Source organism: Onthophagus taurus, unplaced genomic scaffold, assembly GCF_036711975.1.
Source record: "Onthophagus taurus isolate NC unplaced genomic scaffold, IU_Otau_3.0 ScKx7SY_16, whole genome shotgun sequence".
Classification (NCBI taxonomy): Eukaryota; Metazoa; Arthropoda; class Insecta; order Coleoptera; family Scarabaeidae; genus Onthophagus; species Onthophagus taurus.
In genome coordinates this window covers 2388523-2414110 of record NW_027248941.1, presented here as the reverse complement: position 1 = coordinate 2414110, position 25588 = coordinate 2388523, and the positions used below count along the sequence as shown (strand labels likewise).

Below are 25588 nucleotides of genomic sequence, written 5' to 3'. Positions count from 1 at the left end.
AATCCAAATCAATTTTCTGTGTTTGTCTCAGCTGGAAATGGACATCGGATTTTCTTTTCGCAATTTGGACAATTTCCGTAAATTTCGTAATAAAACGTGGTCGAACTCGATGATCTTAACCACTAAAAACATAAATATTATTTTTATTTTAACCATAATTGAAAAAATAACCTGGTATAAGCAGTCGAAGTGAAATCGTTGCCTACACGATCCATTCTCGCATTGAACTTCCGGCGCTTTTCCTTCTAACCACTTCGAAAAACATATACAGCACTCTTCATCGTTGACGAGCAATTCCTCCTCCAAAACGTTCGTTGGTTGCCTTGGAAAATTTTTTATTTCTTTTAAAATTAAATAATTCCCAAAAAACTTTATGTACCTAATAAATTGTATAATTCCAAGATTGTGTCGCCGTGTGGGTTGTAATTAACACAATTTTTGTTTAATAAGTCCACGTATTTCTTGGTTAACCCCACCGGGCCTAAGAATTTGATTTGGGGGATCGTCGAAACATCCTTCGGGTTGAAAGTAATCACGATCGAGACTTTTTCATCTAAAAAAAAATTTAAGAGTTGAAAGGAACGAATATATGGACAGATAAGGACTACTCTAAGAAAATTCACATAAAGGTTGGATTTGATGACTGAACTTACTTTACTGAGGATGAAAATGGCAGAAAATAGGAAAGTCATAAAGATGTTTCCAGCTTTATACGTGGAATATTACAACTTTAATGGGAAAGGAAAAGGAAATAATGGAGGAGATGATGTTTCGGATAGAAATAATGAGAATAATCTATAAATAATCTATACTTTTCAGGAATCCAAGAAAATATATGGAGCAAGGAGGGAGTAGGAATAATTATAACAGAGGAACCAAATAAAAGAGTAAATAAGTATGCACCAGTAAATTCAAGAATTCTGGAATCGGAATCCATAAAACAAGGAGAGGATGTAATTATAATACACAAGGGAGGAAGTAGTATAGGAGAATATAGTGATCAGGGAGAGGCAGTGATGAATAAAAATGGGCAAAGAATACTGTTATTTTGTCAAATAGACGACTTATTGATTAAAAACACTATGTGAAGTCAGAGGAGGCAAGATAAATGAGTATTATTGATTACATCACATACACCCGGAATCTCTAAAACAAAGTCGAGGAGGTAAAGACTAAAGCAGAAGCGGGGACCAACCACCAACCTCAGACTAGTTATGGCGACTATTAATAATATAGAAATCGAAAGAGAGAAGATGAAAACCAACACTAAATAAACATCCATAAACTAAGGCAGGAGGAAGGAAGACTAAAACACCAAGAAAAAACAAACAACGAATTTCAGAAACTAGAACAAACAGAGAATTTAAAGAGATGAGGAATGAGAAAACATAATAATCAGACAAAGAGAACACACTGGTGGAATGAAGAGGTCCGACAGTCAATTAACAAGAAGATATAATAAGAAGAGCAAAGTATAGAACGAACAGAGATGTAGCTAAGAATATGGTAAAGGATGCGAAAAAGGAAAGTTGAGAAGAGTTCGGAACAAACTTAGGTGAAACATACAGATCGAATAACAGGAAATTCTGGAATCAAAAGCCGTTAAAAATAAAAACAACCAGATAAAGACAACTACAAGAGACATTTTACAAAATTCCAGGATAGAAAACGCACATAAATAACGAAGGAGGGAAGAAAAGATGAGATAAGGGAAGACACTACAGACATAGCAAATGAAGAGATAACAATGGAAGAATTAGGAGAGGCAAAGATGAAAATGAAAACAGACAAGTGACATTCATATACAGGGTGTCTCAACGAGACCGGTCATTAGACGTTTCTGGGGTTCTGGCCAAACAAAAAATTTGAGAATGCAGACTTAAGTATTATCAATTACGTTCTCTTCATCTAAAATATTTTCAGATTTCTAGCACTTCCGGTTATACCGGAAGTCGCCACCTACTTTATTTTTTTAAATGGAACATCCTGTATATTTTTACATATTTGGATTTGTCTGTTTTGAAGGTTTATAAATAACTTTAGTTTCTGCAATTTGATTCTGCCTTTGTTTCTGTTCAAAAAATCATAAAACACTCAATTTTTGAGATATCAATTTCGGATTCAGAACATGCTTAAACAACATGACGGAGTATGTTTTGGTGCCGAGAATGGCTGTCTAGATCGTTTGGTCACTTTACTATGACACGTTAACTTTTCGAAGTTTGGAAGCACCATAACTTCATTTTTTTAAATGGCACCCCCCATATTTTATTACTTAGTTGTCTTCGGCGTCTCATTTTACATCTTTTATATTCCATATGTCCTATGCCTAACATTAATAGTTTGAGAAATAATTAGGGTTTTTTGAAAAATGCTCACATATCATATCGATATTAACCTAGTGTGCCATGGAAAACAAATGTTTAATGACTTATTGATAAACGTCAAAGTCTGATTTACGTTGTTTGATGCTTTTGAGTCTAAAACCAGTTAAAATGGATATTAATAACGTAAATAATGTTTATACAAATGAAGAAATCCATAATTTATTTTTTGTGCACGAAAAGTGCGACAAAGTTCTTAGTAGAACTTGCAGAATGTTTAATGAAAATTGTCCACATTTATCTCCGTTGACAAAAGGTAAATTTAGAAGAATAGAAGCAAATTTTTTGTATTTTGGACGAGTTAATCACGTGTTAAACTGACCAAAAAATGTAGTAGATAATGCAACGGAAGAGGTGAATACCTTGGCTTATTTCGAGCCCAGTCCCAACACCTCAATTCGAGCTGCCAAAGAAGATTGAAAAAAGATGTCGCGCTTTTCATGCATAAAAAATAAATTAAGAATTTCTTGATTTGTGTAAATATTATTTTCGTTATTGTTATAGATTTTAACTCGTTTCAGTAATATTAATTAAGGGACATAACAGATAATTATTAGCTCACATGCATCAAGTGACGTAAACAAGTGAGTCTTTGGCAAGAACTCATTGAGAAGGCTTGTTTTTCATGGCACACTAGGCTAAATATCCATATAATATGTGTGCATTTTTCAAAAAACCCTAATTATCTCCCAAACTATTAATATTAGGTATGGGACATATGGGATATAAAAGATGTAGAATGAGACACCGAAGACGACTAAGAAATAAAATATGGGGGGTGCCATTTAAGAAAATGAAGTTATGGTACTTCCAAATTTTGAAAAGTTAACGTGCCATAGTAAAGTGACCAAACCTTCTAGACAGCAGTTCTCGGCACCAAAACATACTCCATCATGTTGCTTAAGCATGTTCTCAATCCTAAATTTATATCCCAAAAATCGAGTGTTCTCTGATTTTTTGAACAAATGTCTGCTGGAGCAGATTTTTCTAGAAAAATTCGAATAACTCGAGAACGGACGAATCAAATTGCAAAAAGTAAAGTTTTTTATAAACCTTGAAAACAGACAAATCCAAATATGTAAAAATATACAGGGTGTTCCATTTAAAAAAATAAAGTTGGTGGCGACTTCCGGTATAACCGGAAGTGCAAGAAATCTGAAAATATTTTAGACGAATAGATCGTAATTGATAATACTTAAGTCTGAATTCTCAAATTTTTATTTTCGCCAGAACCCCAGAAACGTCTAATGACCGGTCTCGCTGAGACACCCTGTATGTATCACGTGGCAGCCATTATGTTAAGGGTACGGAGCGGCTGTATCTCGACAATGTTAAGGCCTAGAGGTTTGGGGAAAAATCCTTATAGGCAAAGTGCTAATCTCAAAAAGTTAGACGATGAGCTATAACTTTGACAACATCATTTAGTAGAAGCTTAGATAATATCGCACCATTCAACCGATTTATATATTGTTGGTCTTGTTTGAAAGTGTTGTTTTAAAAGAAAAAGACGATAGCTGTTTAGAGAGTTCGGCATTAGTAGTTTCTCGAAAAACGTGGTCATGCCTATGCGGACAACGAATTTAGAACACCTGTACTGTATAAGCAAAACTAACAAGAAGATTTACTGTAATTAAACATGAATGTGTTAAATATGTTACATGAAAATTAAAAGAACAGTTTCGATCTTTATTGAAACAAAGGTGAACGTTACATTTTGTGCACATTACAAAGAATTTTCCTTTACATTGTGGATATTTACACCGTTGGCGTTCATCAGTCTTGGGTAGGAATTTCTTTCTTTTTTTAGATCCAGTTTAGGTTGTAAATGATTTTGTTAGCACTTTAGCTATTTCTAGTTTCAATTCAGAAAGTGGCAAAGACATTTCTGAATCAGCAAATCTTCTTCTCCATAAAAGCCATGCTTTACACACATTAGATCTAAGAAAATTTTAATATTGAGCCCAAGAGATCAACTCTTCCCATGTAGGAGTTGTAAATGCTTACACTACTCGGGCGTGTTGTATTAAGACACATTTTGACTTCCGACATATTATAGTTGTGACTACGCCATCTACATTTGATTTTTTCTAACAGTATCAAGAGGTAAAATACCTTGTTTTAATATATGAGTAGGTTTATACTTGTAAACCAGTTGTTAAAATATAACTTATAGTTCTGATTTCTAGGTATCGTTTCCGCTAGGTTTACGAGAATTGCTGCTCATTCTGAGATGTAGTTGTTCGATTTTTTCAAATATGTTACAAGACATAGTGGCACAACTTGCAGGAATAGCTATGGAAGATTTCCAATAGCTTCTTGTAGAAGGCAACTGTATAATAGACTTAATAGAATTTTTTCTGCTGTCATATTTCTGGTGTGAGCAAGTTTTGAGCATGTTTATTATATCTTTCGGTAAATCTTGATTCTATCTCATCTGGTATTATTTCTATGAACCAGTATATTTATTAGGGGCAAATCATTCTCACTGTCCCATTGTTCTTCTTCAAAATCTAGAGGTTCTTCAAGACTTGTGAGCACAGAAATACAACATAGATACTTACCTTACTTCAAATCATTGAATAGATACTTACCTTTCATCTATATATTTATTACAACGCGACTTACTTTTTCTCACTATTTACAATAATCTAAACATTCAGTTTTGCAAAAATTAGTCAAATGACGATTTGACTCATAAATCTTGGAAGTGGTTATCCTAAATATGTCACGAATTGTATTAATAATAAGAAAGGCACACTATGTGGTGAGGGGTTGGGTTGTTATTTATTATTTTGTATTTACCAAGCATAATTCTTCTTGAAACATCCCTCCTTGTTGGATTTTCAGGCTCTAAAACCCAACAATTCTTATCAATCTCATCTAAAATATCAAAAAGTGCTTGCAGGTTATTATTATTAACGATTTTTAAATAATTCTCATAAACTGTTAGTAAAGAACCATCTGGAGGTTTAACAAGACTCTCTTGGTATTCAGGAAGATCGCATTTAGTTATTTTAAATATTTTGTTAGGAGGCGCTTCGTAGTCAACTTCAATTAAAATGGGGTGTTTTCGACTTTTCTCATCAGAATGAACCACCCGTATTGTTTTTAAATCTTTCGATAATTGAGCATAATCAATGTTGATGTAGAATTGTCTTAATTCGGAGTATTCTCGTAGAACTTTCCGGTATAAATCAACGTAATCCTCGGGTTTTTCTAATTTTGAGTTCTTTTTAATACACTCTGTTAATGTGTCCAAGAAATCGACGGGCGAGAAATAATCAATTTCGCTTAATTTTTTAATTTTATTCCAAAATGGGTTTAAATCGTCGGTTGGTTTTAATATATACTTTTTATTTTCGATGGTGAAATTAACCTCATAATCGTTTTCGTTGACTTTTATGTAACCGGAATATTCGTATTTTGAGTAATTTTTTGGTAAAACCATCGGGTATTTCAATAATAAGTCCAAATCGCTTCGTTGGGTCATCTTTTACCTAAAAAAAACACAAAATTACCTTGAGTTTATCTCAGAAAAATAAAACATAACCTTAAAATTAAAAAGATAAAAATAAATACCTTTATTTTACGATTTTTTTTACCTTGAGATGTTCGTAACGTTTTCGTTGATGATTCCCGTATTTATTCGCTATTTATTCGTTGTTATTAATAAGAAAATTCTTTTTGCGTCGAAGAAGATGTGAAAGAAAAAGTTGGGTTATGTTTGATGTGGTGAGCGGGAAAATTAAAAATTAATTAAAAATAATAAGAAATTTTGATAATCCAAACCGATTACGATTCAATTTTGATTAAAAAGGCCTATTTTTTTGATTATTTGGGAAAAAATCCCAAAATTAATTTCAAAATAATTATTTTGACATTTCAATTTTGACGTTTAATTAAAATTTGAACGAAATTTTAAGGTTAAGTTAAAAATGATAATTTTATTTTTACAATCTTTTTAACGATTTCCTAGAATACGTTTAAAAGACATAACGACCACTTTATCAAAAAGCAAACAATTTTTCAAGGAAGAACCGCAATTACACATTTAAAAAAATAACATTATTATTCGTTATCATTTCGGAATTATTAAAATTTAGGTCATATTAACATCGCGCGATCTTGAATCGCTTAGTATAAAAACGCTTTGTTACAAAAAAGTGCAATCAGTTAGTTTTCAGTGTTCAAAAGTGTTTTAAAAAAATGTTTTCGCAACGCCATCTATTCGCCGTTATCGTAACATCTCAACTCCAAATTCTTCTTTCCCACCCGATTCAAGAAAATGTTTTAAACAATTTAATTTTGGATTATGGTGCAAAAATGTTCGGGTCTCCGAACGAAAAAGTCGGTGACATCATCAATGATTACTCCCCGAAAACGAATTTGGCGAACCCCGAAGAGCTCTCGGGTTACTTAGAAGGCGATATCTTAATCAATCGGAAATCAAAGAATGGTTTGGTTGATTTCGGATCGAAATGGGATGCTGGAATCATCCCCTACGTCATCACCGGCCCATTTTCTGAGGGCGATTTAAATATGATTTACGAAGCAATGCGTCAATACCACGAAAACACCTGTATAAGATTCCGCCGACGCCAACCTGAGGATGTCGATTACATCAACATCATCAACACAAGAACGGGATGTTGGTCGAGTGTTGGAAAAATCGGTGGTATGCAAGAAGTAAACTTACAAAGTCCCGGGTGTTTAGGAACTTTAGGGACACCCGTACACGAATTAATGCACGCTGTAGGTTTTAATCACGAACAAACCCGTTACGAACGAGATAATTTCGTCGATATTAAATGGGAAAATATTCAAAATGGTATAATCTTATAAATATTTTAGTTTAAATTTATTTTTAATTGGATTTTTTTAGGTCACGATTTTAATTTTGCCAAAGTTCCGAAAGAGATCGCTGTTGGATACGGAATTCCTTACGATTACAATTCAGTTATGCATTATTCGGCGTACGCGTTTAGCGCAAATCAAAAACCGACGATTGTGCCGAAAAGAAGCAACGTTCGAATCGGACAAAGAGACGGATTTAGTGTTGGTGATATACGAAAAATCAGAAATATGTATAATTGTACGACGATGATGGATCAAGGAAAACCGAATACTAATAATAGTAATAATAAGAATCCGATAATGAATTTGTTAGGACAATTTCAAAATTTATTAACGTCTTTTGGATAAGTTGAAATGGATGATTTAATAAATTAATATTTATGTTAAAAAAATAATTTTATGGTATCCTAATTGCGTTTAAATACTCATAGATGACGCTAGATAACCGCGTCTAGTTTTCGGCCATCTTGATTTGTTGAGTTGGCTAAATTTGTACTCATTTCATATGAAATTTCTCTTTAATGTTCAACCATCTTGAATTTAATATTAAACAATAACGTTGTAGGAAGTATTATCTAGATATAACTGACGTATATTGGCTTCATTACCCAAATCGAAGCGGGATATAAAAGAGCGCCTCCTACGCAAACTATCTCGATTAACGTTAGAGCGTGGTTTACATCAAGTGCTACAATTAATACCATAACCACCAAAAACTGTTCGCTTAATTAGGAAAGATTTTCCATTTTAAACTTAGCCGAGGTCGCTTGAGGCATTAGTTAATACTATAACTACCCAAAACTGGCTCATACCAAGTTTAGCCGAGGTCGCTTGCGGCCGAGGCATTTCATTTATACAAGTTATACTCAGAACTGGCTCACGTATTTATGCGCCTCGTCCGCAAACGACCTCGGCTTAATCAGTGAAGTCATAGATTTTTCACTCCAATCTCAGCCGAGGTTGCTTGCAATTGAGGCGAACCAATTGATACCATAACCACCGAAAATTGATTGATACCTTTGATTATATATAATATGGATTGAGCTAACTGAATATATCTACCAACAAAAATGTTGCTCAAGGTGAATAGACGCAGATGGAAAGCGATAATGTGAAAGTGTAACAAAGATATATATATTACATGTCAGTACGCTTCTATATCTATCTCACTTCTATCAGTACACCCATTATATGGCAGTACGCTTCTATGTCTATCTCGGTTCGATCACCTTGCACAAGCTATCTCTCTCGTTGGCTCAATCCATATTATATATAATCAAAGATTGATACTAAGTTTAGCCGAGGTCGCTTGCGGCCGAGGCAGTTAGGTAATATCAAAATCATTGAAAACTGGTTCTTACCTAGTTTAGCCGAGGTCGCTTGCGGCCGAGGCATTTCATTAATACAAGATATACTCAGAACTGGCTCACGTATTGTTGCGCCTCGTCCGCAAGCGACCTCGGCTTAATCCGTGAAGTGATACATTTTTCACTCCAACCTCAGCCGAGGTTGCTTGCGATCGAGGCGAACCAATTGATACCATAACCACCCAAAATTGATTGATACTAAGTTTAGCCGAGGTCGCTTGCGGCCGAGGCAGTTAGGTAATATCAAAATCATTGAAAACTGGTTCTTACCTAGTTTATCCGAGGTCGCTTGCGGCCGAGGCATTTCATTAATACAAGATATACTCAGAACTGGCTCACGTATTGTTGCGCCTCGTCCGCAAGCGACCTCGGCTTAATCCGTGAAGTGATACATTTTTCACTCCAACCTCAGCCGAGGTTGCTTGCGATCGAGGCGAAACAATTGATACCATAACAAACCAAAACTGATTGATACTAAGTTTAGCCGAGGTCGCTTGCGGCCGAGGCAGTTAGGTAATATTAAAATCATTGAAAACTGGTTCTTACCTAGTTTAGCCGAGGTTGCTTGCGGCCGAGGCATTTCATTAATACAAGATATACTCAGAACTGGCTCACGTATTGTTGCGCCTCGTCCGCAAGCGACCTCGGCTTAATCCGTGAAGTGATACATTTTTCACTCCAACCTCAGCCGAGGTTGCTTGCGATCGAGGCGAAACAATTGATACCATAACAACCCAAAACTGATTGATACTAAGTTTAGCCGAGGTCGCTTGCGGCCGAGGCAGTTAGGTAATATCAAAATCATTGAAAACTGGTTCTTACCTAGTTTATCCGAGGTCGCTTGCGGCCGAGGCATTTCATTAATACAAGATATACTCAGAACTGGCTCACGTATTGTTGCGCCTCGTCCGCAAGCGACCTCGGCTTAATCCGTGAAGTGATACATTTTTCACTCCAACCTCAGCCGAGGTTGCTTGCGATCGAGGCGAAACAATTGATACCATAACCACCCAAAATTGATTGATACTAAGTTTAGCCGAGGTCGCTTGCGGCCGAGGCAGTTAGGTAATATCAAAATCATTGAAAACTGGTTCTTACCTAGTTTAGCCGAGGTCGCTTGCGGCCGAGGCATTTCATTAATACAAGATATACTCAGAACTGGCTCACGTATTGTTGCGCCTCGTCCGCAAGCGACCTCGGCTTAATCCGTGAAGTGATACATTTTTCACTCCAACCTCAGCCGAGCTTGCTTGCGATCGAGGCGAAACAATTGATACCATAACAACCCAAAACTGATTGATACTAAGTTTAGCCGAGGTCGCTTGCGGCCGAGGCATTTAGGTAATATCAAAATCATTGAAAACTGGTTCTTACCTAGTTTAGCCGAGGTCGCTTGCGGCCAAGGCATTTCATTAATACAAGATATACTTAGAACTGGCTTACGTATTGTTGCGCCTCGTCCGCAAGCGACCTCGGCTTAATCCGTGAAGTGATACATTTTTCACTCCAACCTCAGCCGAGGTTGCTTGCGATCGAGGCGAAACAATTGATACCATAACAACCCAAAACTGATTGATACTAAGTTTAGCCGAGGTCGCTTGCGGCCGAGGCAGTTAGGTAATATCAAAAACATTGAAAACTGGTTCTTACCTAGTTTAGCCGAGGTCGCTTGCGGCCGAGGCATTTCATTAATACAAGATATACTCAGAACTGGCTCACGTATTGTTGCGCCTCGTCCGCAAGCGACCTCGGCTTAATCATAGATTTTTTCTCCAACCTTAGCCGCGGTTGCTTGCGATCGAGTCGAAACAATTGATACCATAACATACCGAAAACTGATTGATACCAAGTTGATCGGCCGTGGTATTAGTTAATATCAAAATCATTGAAAACTGATTCATACCTACTTTAATCGAGGTTACCTGCGGCCAAGGGGTTAGTTAATACCATAATAGTACAAAAGTGGTCCACACTAAATTTAGCCATTAGGCTGAAATATTACAATTTTTACAAGATTTACTCTTTGCGCCTCGCCCGCAAGCGACCTCGGCATAATCAGAGAAGTCATAGATCTTTCAATTAATACAATATGTAGTCAAAATTGAATCATATATTGCAGGCTATACATTTGTGGCGTTATTACACTGTGCCTCGAACGCAAGCAACCTCGGCTATACTTAGATTTCAGCTAATTATGCTGAAATCGTTTACGGCCCAGGCTGGTAAACTTTATGTTAAATCGAGGTTGCTTTCGGCTGAAGTGCTAGAATTATTAGGTTGTGCGTTTTTTTTTCCTAAGAAAGGACTTAAATGTATTTCTTCACAGCCAACGTCACACTAAAGCCGCATAATCATTAAATATATGGCTTGTGATAAATTTCTATTGATTTCGTATTGTTGCTTTCGATTGAGTACGAAGTGAAAAGCAAGATTTTCGGCATTTCTTTATTATTAACCTATCGAAATATATTTGCGTATAGGGAAGATGTATTGCGGCAATTTTGACATTGAAGCTGCACCATGTTCTGGACTGCCAGTAGAAGCTAACCAAGACATCATTTGAAACGTCTAGGTTTAATTTGAATACTCAACATATGGCTTCAAAGAACAAGAATTTGGTGAGCTACTGTCAGAAAGATGGCCAAAGATATTTGATTATATAAATTCAATAAAATATTTACTTGCCATAAGAAAATCGTCTTACATTCTCATAAAAAAACGAAATTATTTTGCGACCAACCTAACAACACAAAATCCATTCAGAATTGGATCTCGTATTGCTGCTGTGTCTCGGCGTCAAGAGTCCTTGGCTTAATTAGGCAAAATCTTATATTCTCCGTTCTGTATTAAGTTTGAGTTCCAAGCAGTAAAATCGCACTTTTCAAATTTTTTGTCGAAAAATCCCAATACATTTCGAGCGCTGTGGACGAATATTTTTCGAGGTTGTTTATGGGTGAGACATAAATTTTTGTGTGGGCATAAAATTGCCCACACAAACCTTAATTATGCAAAATCATACATTTCCACCATAATTTTCGGCATAATTAGTCAAAACCCAGATATTAACCAGACTTTTCTCAATATACTGAAAGAATACGCGCAACAGAACTCGTTTGTAAGAGATGTTATGTAAGATGGTGGAACATATGTTTTTGGATTGGCCTTCCTCAACATAGTCTTAAATATCATCCCTAGCCTAACTTGGGGTCTTCTTTCACTGTATCCAAGCGTTTAGCCGAAAATTCTAAGATATTAACAGAAAATTATGAAGGTATGAAATGAAATAAATTTATGATGATTTTGGTGAATCAAATACATAGTGTATAATTATCGATCGAGTTCCTAACCTAACCCAACGTAACCAACATTGTCGGGTTGCAACGACTACGTGCTGGTACGCGTGTTATTGCGCAGCCGGTGCTGACCCGCCATGCGTTTCTCGAAAATCAATACCCCCGAAGAACGCTTCGTTTTCAAGAATTAGTGCAACACACAACTTAACATATTATTCGGTTAATCTTTTAGTTATACAAGAAGTTAACTCAAACCATCAATACCCGAGTCGCTAGCTTGTGAGAGTTTAAAATGACATCACAAGTTAGGGTCTCAGGGAAATGAAGGTTTTAAAGAAAATTTGAAAAAAAAAAATTAACGAAATACAAATTAATTTTATTATTATTTGTTTTGGTTACATAAAATTGGGATTTTTGCGGATTCGATGGTTTCTGGTGTGATTGGACAAAGTTAGCAGGTCGTACAGTACTCCTAGACGTATATTTTGCTATACAACCTACTACCTCAATCCAAAACACACCGATTTCTTCTTAAAACGGAATCTTCAGGCTTTAAGTTTTGAGAAAACGTTGATGTTTTCACCACAACAATTCCCGGTACATACGAACTTGTGACCTTTTAAATTAACACAAGTTCGGATCTACGGGTTATTGTTATTGTAAAAATTGAAGAAAAATAATAATCAATATTAACGAATTAATTATATTTATTTAGGCATTAATTTTTTATTATGTTTGATTTTTTTGAATAAATCCGATCTTGCCTCGTTCATTTTCGGAAATATTCGGTTCGGAGGCCGACCGGCGGTCTGTGACCCGGCGATCGCGGATTCCAAGGGCGACTGCGACGCAACGAGACAGACGCGGTGTTGCCACGTTTATTCCTCTCACTCCTCCTCGTGGTTGTCTCTCTTTTCTTTTACCTACCAACAACGACGACGAACATACGAGAAACTCTCGCGAAACCTAGGTCTCCACCAGAGGTCGTCGTCTTCGTTTCGAGAGAGATGTTATGTCATCGGGGCGGCCGTGGACCCCATAAGAGAAAGAAAAAGATAGAATAGAAAAAAAATGAAATAAGAGATAAAGAAAGAGAAAGAATGAGGTTAGGTCGCGTAACGCCCCCTACAAAGATTAGATACGATTTTTGAGGTTAATTCGGTTTTGGTGCTTTTTTGATCGAGGATGCGTCGGTGATCAAAGGTATTTGGATTAAATCCGCGCGATTTGGTGCTCATTTCACCATGAATTAACAGCGCCACCTTTAACGATTAAGTGTGCGTTGATTTCTTAACTTCAAACGCGTTGATCATATTAATTAATTAATTAACCAACTCACCCTTTTTATTTATTTTTTATTCCTTTTCTTAAATTAATAAAACAAAAATTTCAATTTTAATCCACCAAAAAAAAAAAAATAAATAACAAAAACAAAAAAAAAAACAATTGACACACAAGGTTTGTTGCTCTCCTGTTCGCGGAGGTCGTGCGCATTTTTAAACGTTATTTTTAGAAGGCGTTTATCGCGTTCCCCGGCCACCTCAGATTAGATTAAAGTAGACACATACGCGATGTAAGCTTGTGCGAGGTTAGGAATGTTTTTCACTACGAATTTATTTCCGTTTAAACACAATAAAAAAATTTAAATCAAATTAAAACCACACGCACACTAAATTAAAAAAAAAATTAATCAATTAAAAATGTCGCAAAAAATTAATGTGATTTATTAAAAATATATATATAAAAAGCGGATCGTATAGTCTGTGAAACGAAAGACTGCGACAACGACGACGACGTCGTCGGGAATCGCGTAACGAGGCGTGGCCTCAATCCGAGACTCCGCCTCAACGTGTCTAGTCGCGGTTGCTTAGCAACCGTTCCAAAACAGGACCCCTCCGCACACTGTCAAGGTTGAAATGCAGCTGCACGCAGTAGCAGCAGCAGCCAACTTGGCGGAGTGTAATGCCCTATACGCACTTGGTCCGTAAATGTGTGAGTGAGTGTGCGGAATCGTTCTACACACACAGAACCTCGATTCGTTTTCGCTTCGATATTCAAGCCGTTGAAAACCGTTATGCAATTTTACAAAAAATATTTAAAACAATTTTTTTATTTTAAAACTTAAAAAAAATTTTTTTTGGAATCGAAATTTTTTATCGCAACATTTTTTCGTGATTTACAACGAAATTTGGCAACGTAGCCTTAAAAACAAGTGCAACGGACGTTTGAGTGCAGCGCCCTCTCTACCGCCGCCGCCTCCTCCTTCTCCTATTCCCGATGGATGAGAATCAGAGGCGGCGGGTGGTGGTCGATCTGCACAATCCAACGAGACGCACTGAAAACGCACCGAAAATATACGCAAAGAATAAGAGAGAAGAAGAGAGGCTATTTTTAAAAGTGTTGATGAAAAGAATTAGGTGGTGGGGGGGACTTATTTATTTCCTTTTTTGATTTTTTATGCGGACGCACCGCCACTGGAAGTCCGGGTTTTTTTTTGTTCAAATCGAAGGGGTCACTACCGGTCGAAAATTGGATCGTAACTTAGTAACTTATGTTAGTAAAAATAAACCTAAATTTATACATGAATAAAAAAAAAATAAGGTTATCTTTAGGGATTATCCGAACGATTTTTATAAACATTTTGAGGTTATATCCGAAATAAAAACGCATTTAATATATTTTGCGAATGCGATTAATAATCATATGGTGTTGTATATGACGAGAAGAAAACGAGATTTAAAGATAGCTTAGAATTAGAAGATTAAAGTCATCTATTTAAAACAGCTTAGTTCTTCATTGACGTGGAAAATCCAGCTTTATATAATCTTCAAAAACAATTTATAACACTATGTTTACTGATATCACTTCACCTACAGTTCAAATACCGTAATATCCCAAAATATTTACTTAAAAATTTTTGACGTTTAAAACTTCTTCTTATATTTGACAGAACGTACGTTTTCCAAGTACAATGAAGAATAGAACCGATTTGAATACAAAACTTGCAATTAGCTTCCTGGTGATGTTCTTTCTTGAAAATATGGATTATACAGTGTGTTTCTAAATTGATGCGAAAGATCTTTCATATAACTTTTTGTTCAAAACCCCTTCCCCCACCGAGTTACAGCACTCTAAAGTTAAGGAAAAAAGTTGCTTTTATTTAATAAATTAACTATGGAGGAATTTAGAAGAATGAAATTTGGCATTTAAATTACAAATTGTTTTTTGATGTTGCTTGAAAAAACAATTTTGTTTTTGTTCTTTTGTGTTTTGTCACGTTTTGCGTGTTTTCTCGATTTATCTGTTTTCTTGTCTTCTTCTATTCTCTTCTTATTTATAGTATTTTCGGGCGATTGTGAAAATCAGAGTTGTTTATCTAAACCTCCTCTGATAATCGTCCGAGTTGACTTGATTTAATTAATAGTATTTTTATTTTGATATGTTATTATATGTTTGAATTAGGCTTTTGTTATCAAGTCAATAAATGAATTATTATTATTATTAATAACCCGGAAATGTTATTACAAGGGACTGAAAAATCAACCCTTATCATACCTTGCATCAGAACATTTCATACGTGTACTACAACATAGAGTGATTCAATACACAACTTTTTTTGTCTCTTAACATTTTCTCCTACAGTTTGATTACAAAAAAATAGAATAATACACACTCTCAAGTGAATTAATTCAGATTGGTTATTATTAGTCAAAGGAAAGAAGTTATGTCAAATTCATCTCAGCATTGTTTTATTTTTTGTGATCAAAGTAACAATTTGTTAGTTGTAAAATGTTAAGAGATAAGAACGTTGCAGATTTTGAAAGACACCCCTTAACTTTTGCTGAAAAACCACCTCTTAAAATCTTTCGCATCAATTCAGAAACACCCTGTATAAAAACGGAAATGACAAGAATAACAAATACAAATTCGCACCCTTATAAATATTACACAAAGAGAGAGAACACTAACGCGCAATGTCCCTGATAGCCGAGCTCTATACCTTAGATAATAAGCAGACGAAGTCATGAATTTTTTACCTCATGTTTAACCGAGGTCGCTTGCGGCCGAGGCGCTACGTTATGTTTTACTAATTTAATATTGGTACGGTATCAACCTCGGCATAATCAGATCAAAAGAACAGATTTTTGCCGTATTAAGCCGAGATCGCTTGCGGGCGAGGCGCTATAATATGTATTGTTGAAAACTGTATAAATGTGGTAACAACCGTATGCCTCGGCCGCAAGCGACCTCGGCTTAATACGGCAAAACCACTTTTTTGATCTGGTTACGCAACAATAAATGTTGTTGAAAATTGTATTGATGTGGTAACAACCGTATGCCTCGGCCGCAAGCGACCTCGGATTAATACGACAAAACCACTTTTTTGATCTGGTTACGCAACAATAAATGTTGTTGAAAATTGTATTGACGTGGTAACAACCGTATGCCTCGGCCGCAAGCGACCTCGGATTAATACGGCAAAACCACTTTTTTGATCTGATTACGTTACAATATATTATGTTGTTGAAAATTGTATTGATATGGTAATAACCGTATGCCTCGGCCGCGAGCGACCTCGGCATTACCAGATCAAAAAGAGGGTTATGCCTTATTAAGCCGAGATCGCTTGCGGGCGAGGCGTTTCAATATGTGTTGTTAAAATTGTGTCGGTGTGGTATTAACAGTATGCCTCGGCCGCAAGCGACCTCGGCATAACCAGATGAAAGAGAGTGCTTTTGCATTATTAAGCCGATGTCGCAATAATATGCATTGTTCAAAATTGTATCAATGTGGTAACAACCGTACTGTGTTGCTTCCGGTCAATATAACAGTGATATGGCATGAATTATACTGCCTCGGCCGCAAGCGACCTCGGCTTAATAACATAATATCTTACTTTTCTGTTCTGGTTCAATTTAATATCGATGTGGTATAAACTTCTATATATTTGGTTTTATGAAATTCAAACGTCAACTAACAAAATGGCATTGTGGCATACATTGTGCAAACAATACAACAATAACACAATGACGCAAAGTTTTAACGCGCATCAAGTTAGGAACAGAACGTGCTCGTGCTATGTATTCGATCCCCGCATTCATCTCAATGTAGTTAAAGGGTTAAAAAACTCTGCGCTGTATCATAACAAAAACCGCCTTGACTAGAGTTGTTTTCAAGCATAGAAAATAATACTTTTGCTTTGTTGACTAATTAAGGAACTACTTTCTGTATTCCGTGGCTAAATAATAATACTATTTATATCCCCAGGAGCTAAAAAAAGCTGTTTTATTATATACAACATTGTTCTTATATTCATCTTTTATTTACAATTTTTGAAATTTTCGCTGATTTAATCCTACCAAAAGCATGGAAACAACATAGTCTTTACACTTTTAACGCAGAGACAGGTTGTTGAACAGGCAGAAAACATATCGAATGCTTATTGTAAAGAACAGCGGCTGTGTGTTAATCTAAATCATTATATCCATTACAAGAATGAAGTTATTGAAGACTTTAAATAAAAAGTTAGAAAACATTGAAAAGATTATCAAGGCTATGACTGAGTTAATTTCTTAAAGTCTTGCTATTTTGTAATCGCTCACTCTGAGACAAGAGCTTTTTGAGCATCAATATAAACCAAAATTTCTGTTGTTAGCAGTAAAGCGCTTAGAAAACACAAATCAATGCAATTATCGGTGACTCTTCATAAAAGAGTGATTAAAATTATTGTAGTGGTAGTGAACTTTTTGAGACCTAACCATGTCAATTACTGATTATTCCGGGGATGTAGACTTCTGATGTGAAAATTCATTTATTTCCTAAATCATAAATTCTGAAAATCTTGCGAAGGATTTGATTTTCTAAGTAAGTAATCCTGAGGACAGCAATTTTGTCGAAATCGGTCGAGTACAAACAAAATATTTTTTAGAATATTCACCGATTATGGATGAAACCGTCTCCTTTTTATTGAATAACTGCGCTTAGAAAAATCTTTTTTAATTTTTAAGATATCACTTTTTGAACTAATCGAAAATTCAAAAATTTGAATTTTTACTCCAAATTTGTGAAAAATCGATTTCTTGTAGAATCATTATGAAACATTCACCGATTATGGATGAAACCATCTCCTTTTTATTGAATAACTCCGCTTTAAAAGATCTTTTTTAATTTTTGAGATATCTCGTTTTGAAGTTAATCGAAATTTTTGAATTTTTATTCCATCGTAATAAATTTGTGAAAAATCGATTTCTTGGATGATTATACACAAATTATGGATGAAAGCATCCTCTCTTTATTGAATGACTCCGCTTTAGGAAACGATTTTTAATTTTTGAGATATCTTGTTTTGAACTTAATCGAAATGTTTGAATTTTTACTCCATCGTAATAAATTTGTGAAAAATCGATTTCTTGGATAATCATGCACAAATTATGGATGACAGTATCTTCTTTTCATTGAACGAATCCGCTTTGGAAAATGTCTTTTAATTTTTGAGATATCTCGTTTTGAACTTAAACGATTCTTTTGAATTTTTACTAAAACGTAATAAATTTGTGAAAAATTGATTTCTTGGAGAATCATTATGAAACATTCACCGATTATGGATGAAACCATCTCCTTTTTATTGAATAACTCCGCTTTGAAAGATCTTTTTTAATTTTTGAGATATCTCGTTTTGAAGTTAACTGAAATAATTGAATTTTTACTCCATCGTAATAAATTTGTGAAAAATGGATTTCTTGGATAATCATACACAAATTATGGATGACAGTATCTTCTTTTCATTGAACGAATCCGCTTTGGAAAATGTCTTTTAATTTTTGAGATATCTCGTTTTGAACTTAAACGATTCTTTTGAATTTTTACTAAAACGTAATAAATTTGTGAAAAATTGATTTCTTGGAGAATCATTATGAAACATTCACCGATTATGGATGAAACCATCTCCTTTTTATTGAATAACTCCGCTTTGAAAGATCTTTTTTAATTTTTGAGATATCTCGTTTTGAAGTTAACTGAAATAATTGAATTTTTACTCCATCGTAATAAATTTGTGAAAAATGGATTTCTTGGATAATCATACACAAATTATGGATGACAGTATCTTCTTTTCATTGAACGAATCCGCTTTGGAAAATGTCTTTTAATTTTTGAGATATCTCGTTTTGAACTTAAACGATTCTTTTGAATTTTTACTAAAACGTAATAAATTTGTGAAAAATTGATTTCTTGGAGAATCATTATGAAACATTCACCGATTATGGATGAAACCATCTCCTTTTTATTGAATAACTCCGCTTTGAAAGATCTTTTTTAATTTTTGAGATATCTCGTTTTGAAGTTAACTGAAATAATTGAATTTTTACTCCATCGTAATAAATTTGTGAAAAATGGATTTCTTGGATAATCATACACAAATTATGGATGACAGTATCTTCTTTTCATTGAACGAATCCGCTTTGGAAAATGTCTTTTAATTTTTGAGATATCTCGTTTTGAACTTAAACGATTCTTTTGAATTTTTACTAAAACGTAATAAATTTGTGAAAAATTGATTTCTTGGAGAATCATTATGAAACATTCACCGATTATGGATGAAACCATCTCCTTTTTATTGAATAACTCCGCTTTGAAAGATCTTTTTTAATTTTTGAGATATCTCGTTTTGAAGTTAACTGAAATAATTGAATTTTTACTCCATCGTAATAAATTTGTGAAAAATGGATTTCTTGGATAATCATACACAAATTATGGATGACAGTATCTTCTTTTCATTGAACGAATCCGCTTTGGAAAATGTCTTTTAATTTTTGAGATATCTCGTTTTGAACTTAAACGATTCTTTTGAATTTTTACTAAAACGTAATAAATTTGTGAAAAATTGATTTCTTGGATAATCATTATGAAACATTCACCGATTATGGACGAAACCACCTCTTTTTCATGGAACAACTTCGTTTTGAAAAATCATTTTTAATTTTTGAGATATCACTTTTTGAACTTAATCGCAATTTTTGAATTTTTATTCCATCGTAATAAATTTGTGAAAAATCGATTTCTTGGATAACCATTATGAAACATACACAACTTATAGATGAAAGCATCCTCTCTCCATTGAACGAATCCGTTTTAGAAAATGTCTTTTAATTTTTGAGATATCTCCTTTTGAACTTAACCAAAATTTTAAAATTTTTACTCCATCGTAATAAATTTGTGAAAAATCGATTTCTGGAAAAATCATTATGAAACATACACAAATTATGGATGAAAGCATCCTCTTTTCATTGAATCACTCCGCTTTGGAAAATGTTTTTTAATTTTTGAGATATCACTTTTTGAACATAATCGCAATTTTTCAATTTTTATTCCATCGTAATAAATTTGTGAAAAATCGATTTCTTGGATAATCATTATGAAACATACACAATTTATAGATGAAAGCATCCTCTCTTCATTGAACGAATCCGTTTTGGAAAATGTCTTTTAATTTTTGAGATATCTCGTTTTGAACTTAACCAAAATTTTTAAATTTTTACTCCATCGTAATAAATTTGTGAAAAATCGATTTCTGGAAAAATCATTGTGAAACATACACAATTTATGGATGAAAGCATCCTCTTTTCATGGAACAACTCCGTTTTGAAAAATCATTTTTAATTTTTGAGATATCACTTTTTGAACTTAATCGCAATTTTTGAATTTTTATTCCATCGTAATAAATTTGTGAAAAATCGATTTCTTGGATAATCATTATGAAACATACACAATTTATAGATGAAAGCATCCTCTCTCCATTGAACGAATCCGTTTTGGAAAATGTCTTTTAATTTTTGAGATATCTCGTTTTGAACTTAACCAAAATTTTAAAATTTTTACTCCATCGTAATAAATTTGTGAAAAATCGATTTCTGGAAAAATCATTGTGAAACATACACAAATTATGGATGAAAGCATCCTCTTTTCATGGAACAACTCCGTTTTGATAAATCATTTTTAATTTTTGAGATATCTCGTTTTGAACTTAATCGCAATTTTTGAATTTTTATTCCATCGTAATAAATTTGTGAAAAATCGATTTCTTGGATAACCATTATGAGACATACACAATTTATAGATGAAAGCATCCTCTCTTCATTGAACGAATCCGTTTTGGAAAATGTCTTTTAATTTTTGAGATATCTCGTTTTGAACTTAACCAAAATTTTTAAATTTTACTCCATCGTAATAAATTTGTGAAAAATCGATTTCTGGGAAAATCATTATGAAACATACACAAATTATGGATGAAACCATCTCCTTTTTATTGAATAACTCCGCTTTAAAAGATCTTTTTTAATTTTTGAGATATCTCGTTTTGAACTTAACCAAAATTTAAAAATTTTTACTCCATTGTAATAAATTTGTGAAAAATCGATTTCTTGGAGAATCATTATGAAACATACACAATTTATAGATGAAAGCATCCTCTTTTCATTGAACGACTCCGCTTTGGAAAATGTTTCTTAATTTTTGAGATATCTCGTTTTGAACTTAACCAAAATTTTAAAATTTTTACTCCATCGTAATAAATTTGTGAAAAATCGATTTCTTGGAGAATCATTATGAAACATACACAATTTATGGACGAAAGCATCCTTTTTTCATTGAACGACTCCGCTTTGGAAAATGTTTTTTAATTTTTGAGATATCTCGTCTTGAAGTTAATCGAAATTTTAGAATTTTTACTCCATCGTAATAAATTTGTGAAAAATTGATTTCTTGGAGAATCATTATGAAACATACACAATTTATGGATAAAACCATCTCCTTTTTATTGAATAACTCCGCTTTGAAAGATCTTTTTTAATTTTTGAGATATCTCGTTTTGAACTTAATCGAAATTTTTGAATTTTTACTCCATCGTAATAAATTTGTGAAAAATCGACAAATTATGGATGCCAGCATCTTCTTTTCATCGAACGAATCCGCTTTGAGGTATCAATTTTAATTTTTGAGATACAACGAACTTTTTGCTTTCTTTTCTGATGCAATTCTTTTATTCCCGAACGGTTCTTTCTAAGACCGGGGCGGCTAGATCAGCCATTATGAAAGACTAGAAAAATGCATAACGGTGAGGAGAGGAACACGGAGTTCATGGTTCCCTCTCCAATAGAGTGGTTTAGACAACTTTCGGAGGGTCACTAAGCCACTCCCATTTTTTACCTACTATTATAAAATACTAATAGAATTTTTTTTGCTATTTTCTTTTTTCTACTCGACTCCAACCAATAGGGAATCACAAAAAAATTCTTTTTTAATTTTATATATAAACTTAAAATTAATTAGAAATCAAAAAAATTGGTTAGTTCAAAAAAAGGAAATAGATAATCTTCAACTCAGAGTAGGTATTGATTTATTTTAAGTATTAGACAAAAAGAGAGGTTAAAATAGATGTCACCCCATCTTTTCTTTTTTTTTGCGAATTTTTGTTTTGGGGTGGGGGAGATGAATTTAAGTTTCGGGGGGTTTTAATGATTGCTAGATCGAATCGCGGAACAAAAGCGTTCGATTCTCGAAACATACTTTAGTTCGAGCGGGAGGTATTGCAAAACAATGGACGGCGTAAAAATCAAAATGGCCGCCGGAATTTGAGAAAGTTAAAACGCGATCATCTCGAAAATTTTGAAGCTTAGAACAGTCGAAAAACAAAAAGGGGCATCAAAAATCATCCCAAAATCAAAAAGTAAAAATAACCAAACTTACCCAATTTATTCGAAATCACAATATTCTCAAAAATAATAAAACTAATAAAATAATCAAAAAATAAAACTGAACCAACAATAAAATTTACTCGAAACACCAAAAAAATCTTATTTAAACATACTCCTTGATTATTTCGATCGGGTCAAAACAAAAAAGAAATCATCCATTTTTAAAAACACACTCGATAATAAAAAGAACACAAATTATAAACAATCAAAGAATAAACAAACGATAATCGCACAACATCCGCGAAAAATACGACGCGAATTATGATTTAGAATAGAAATCGAGGTAGGCCAAGATGAAGAAGAATGAGTATGGGAAAACGGCTGCCGAACGTTTAGTACGTGCACTTGCAACTGCGATCGCTGCTCTCTTTGCCCCATACGGTTATGCACTTGCGCACTCTACTGCAAAATGCGCGGACTAAAGGTGGCGTTGCAATCCCGCGATGCACCCGGTACACGAAAAACAATTGAATGGAACGGACGAGGATAACAAAAAAGGAGCGAGATGGAGCGACGTTTCGCGCGCGCGAGAGACCCCGGGAAAAAGAGAAAGGGATGAAAAATAGAAAGAGAAAGAATTAAAAAAAATGAATTGCGGAAGTTGATTTAAAACTTAATTTTTGATATTGAAAAAAATTTAAAAAAAATGATTTAAAATAATTTATTAAATTAAAATAACGTTATTTAGTTAACGTTTTCAAACGGACGTCGGTCGTCGTCGTCTTCAAAACGGCTACGACTGGTTTTTCTCTGTAAAAATCTCTCCGGTGCACGGCCAGTTTGATTTTTGCAGACGACGACGACTACGAGCCCAGCAACTGCGATCGCGTCGGTTGGGTTTAAGAAAGAAAAAAAAAAAAGAAAGAAAAGAGATCATTATTTCTCTTCTCCTCGCCGCCTATGGTACATATTTTTTATTTTTTTGTTTTTTATTTTTGAGGTTCTTTAAAAAATTCCTGCTTAAAACCTGTGTGTGTGCGTGTACCCCACGGTTTTCGAACGCGATTCCCACCCAGATGTGGTCTTTTCGAACGGTTGTTGGGTTCAACTTAACGGTTATCCGGACGATTTTTTCATGTTACGAACAAGTTTTACCTACTTTCTTTAATTAAAAAAAAAACATTTTCGAAAAAAGAAATTGTTGGAATTAAAACACCGAAAAATGTCAAAAAAAAGGAAAATATGACAGGTGACAAATTGGAGATACCCAAAATGGAGTGCTACTCCATAAAAAAATGAGTCTTCATTGTTGAGTAATATTTCAAAAATAATGAAGCTTGACGGCCGCTGATTAAAATTTTCGTATTAAATATGATCGAAATGATACTTTAAATTGTAGAAATACGAAATATTGAAACAGCTTAATAAGACAAAAACATAGATAGCCGAAGACCTCAGCAGATCGGAAAAAGTAGATATCGTGTTAAGCCGAGGTCGCTTGCGGCCGAGGCAGTCCAATTCATTCTACATAGATATAATATTACAACCCATACTGCAAAGCCTTGACTGAGGCAATATGATTCATGCCATATCAATATTATATTGGGCAATATATATCGTTGCGACTCAACCGGAAGCAACCTCACCTTCATAAAACAAAAACACTTCGCCTGAGTTGGTTATGCCGAGGTCGCTTGCGGCCGAGGCATACAGTTGATCAGGATAAGAGCCTTAATAAGGTAAAACAAAAACAGAGCACAGTCTTTGATCTGATTATGCCAAGGTCGCTGATTATGCTGATCAACACTAAATTGACAAGATATAGTGTAATGCCTCAGCCGCAAGCGACCTCTATTTTTTGGAATTAAAAAATGATTTATATCTCAAATTGAAGACAAAAGATTATATTTTAAGATGTGATATAAAAAATAATGATGTTAATAATAAAAATTTGGAGATAAAAGTGTTTGAAATTAATTAAAACAAAACCTAACTTTACTTAAATTAGGTTTTGTTTGAAAACGTCAAAATTGAAAAAATCGTATTGACTTCATTTTTTGGAATTAAGAAACGATTTATATCGCAAATTGAAGATAAAAGATGATATTTTGAGATGTGATATAAAAATAATAACGTTAATAATAAAAAATTTTGAGAAAAAAGGAATTAAAGAAAATTAAGTTGGGTTATGTTAGAAAACGTCAAAATTAAAAAAATCGTATTGACTTCATTTTTTGGAATTAAGAAACGATTTATATCTTAAATTGAAGATAAACGATTATATTTTAAGATGTGATATAAAAATGATAACGGTAATAATAAAAAATTTTGAGAAAAACATTTTTAAAGAAAATTAAGTTGAGTTAGGTTATGTTAGAAAACGTCAAAATTAAAAAATAATCGTATCAACTTTATTTTTTGGAGTTAATAAATGATTTATATCTTAAATTGAAGATAAAAGATTATATTTTAAGATGTGATATAAAAATAATAACGTTAATAATAAAAAATTTTAAGAAAAACATTTAAAAAAAAAATTAAGGTTATGTTCGAAGATGTCAAAATTAAAAAAATCGTATTTAATTCATTTTTTGGAATTAAGAAACGATTTATACTGCAAATTAAAGGTTGAAGATGATATTTTGAGATGTGATATAAAAATGATAACGTTAATAATAAAAAAAAATGAGAAAAAAGGTATTAAAGAAAATTAAGTTGGGTTAGGTTATGTTGGAAAACGTCAAAATTAAAAAAATCGTATTGGCTTCATTTTTTGGAGTTGAGAAACGATTTCTATTGCAAATTGAAGATAAAAGATGATATTTTGAGATGTGATATAAAAATAATAACGTTAATAATAAAAAATTTTGAGAAAAAAGGTGTTAAAAAAAATTAAGTTGGGTTAGGTTATGGTCGAAAACGTCAAAATTAAAAAAAATCGTATTGACTTCATTTTTTGGAGTTAAGAAACGATTTATATCTCAAATTGAAGATAAAAG

At 33.7% G+C, this 25588-nt stretch overlaps 2 protein-coding genes across 5 annotated transcripts; one reads left to right on the top strand and one right to left on the bottom strand.

The window, feature by feature from the left end:
- Nucleotides 1-2: 2 nt before the first annotated feature.
- Nucleotides 3-24422, bottom strand: LOC111418682 (E3 ubiquitin-protein ligase Fancl). Of its 4 annotated transcripts, none has more exons than XR_011642237.1 (5): nucleotides 5964-6482; nucleotides 5187-5881; nucleotides 380-553; nucleotides 172-322; nucleotides 3-122 (listed from the first exon to the last, which is right to left on the bottom strand). XR_011642237.1 is itself a non-coding variant. In XM_023051320.2 (5 exons), exons 2-5 carry the CDS (start codon nucleotides 5872-5874, stop codon nucleotides 9-11), a joined length of 1146 nt encoding a protein of 381 aa, XP_022907088.2. In that variant the 5' UTR covers nucleotides 5875-5881; nucleotides 22642-24422; the 3' UTR covers nucleotides 3-8. The 4 variants fall into 4 exon arrangements, 3 of the variants coding, with proteins under 3 accessions (XP_022907088.2, XP_022907086.2, XP_022907087.2); XM_023051320.2 differs by lacking the exon at nucleotides 5964-6482 and adding an exon at nucleotides 22642-24422 and having other exon boundaries at nucleotides 172-341; XM_023051318.2 differs by having other exon boundaries at nucleotides 172-341.
- LOC111418683 (zinc metalloproteinase nas-4-like) lies at nucleotides 6559-7633 on the top strand. Its single transcript, XM_023051322.2, has 2 exons — nucleotides 6559-7212; nucleotides 7267-7633. Exons 1-2 carry the CDS (start codon nucleotides 6591-6593, stop codon nucleotides 7584-7586), a joined length of 942 nt encoding a protein of 313 aa, XP_022907090.2. The 5' UTR covers nucleotides 6559-6590; the 3' UTR covers nucleotides 7587-7633.
- Nucleotides 24423-25588: the final 1166 nt, after the last annotated feature.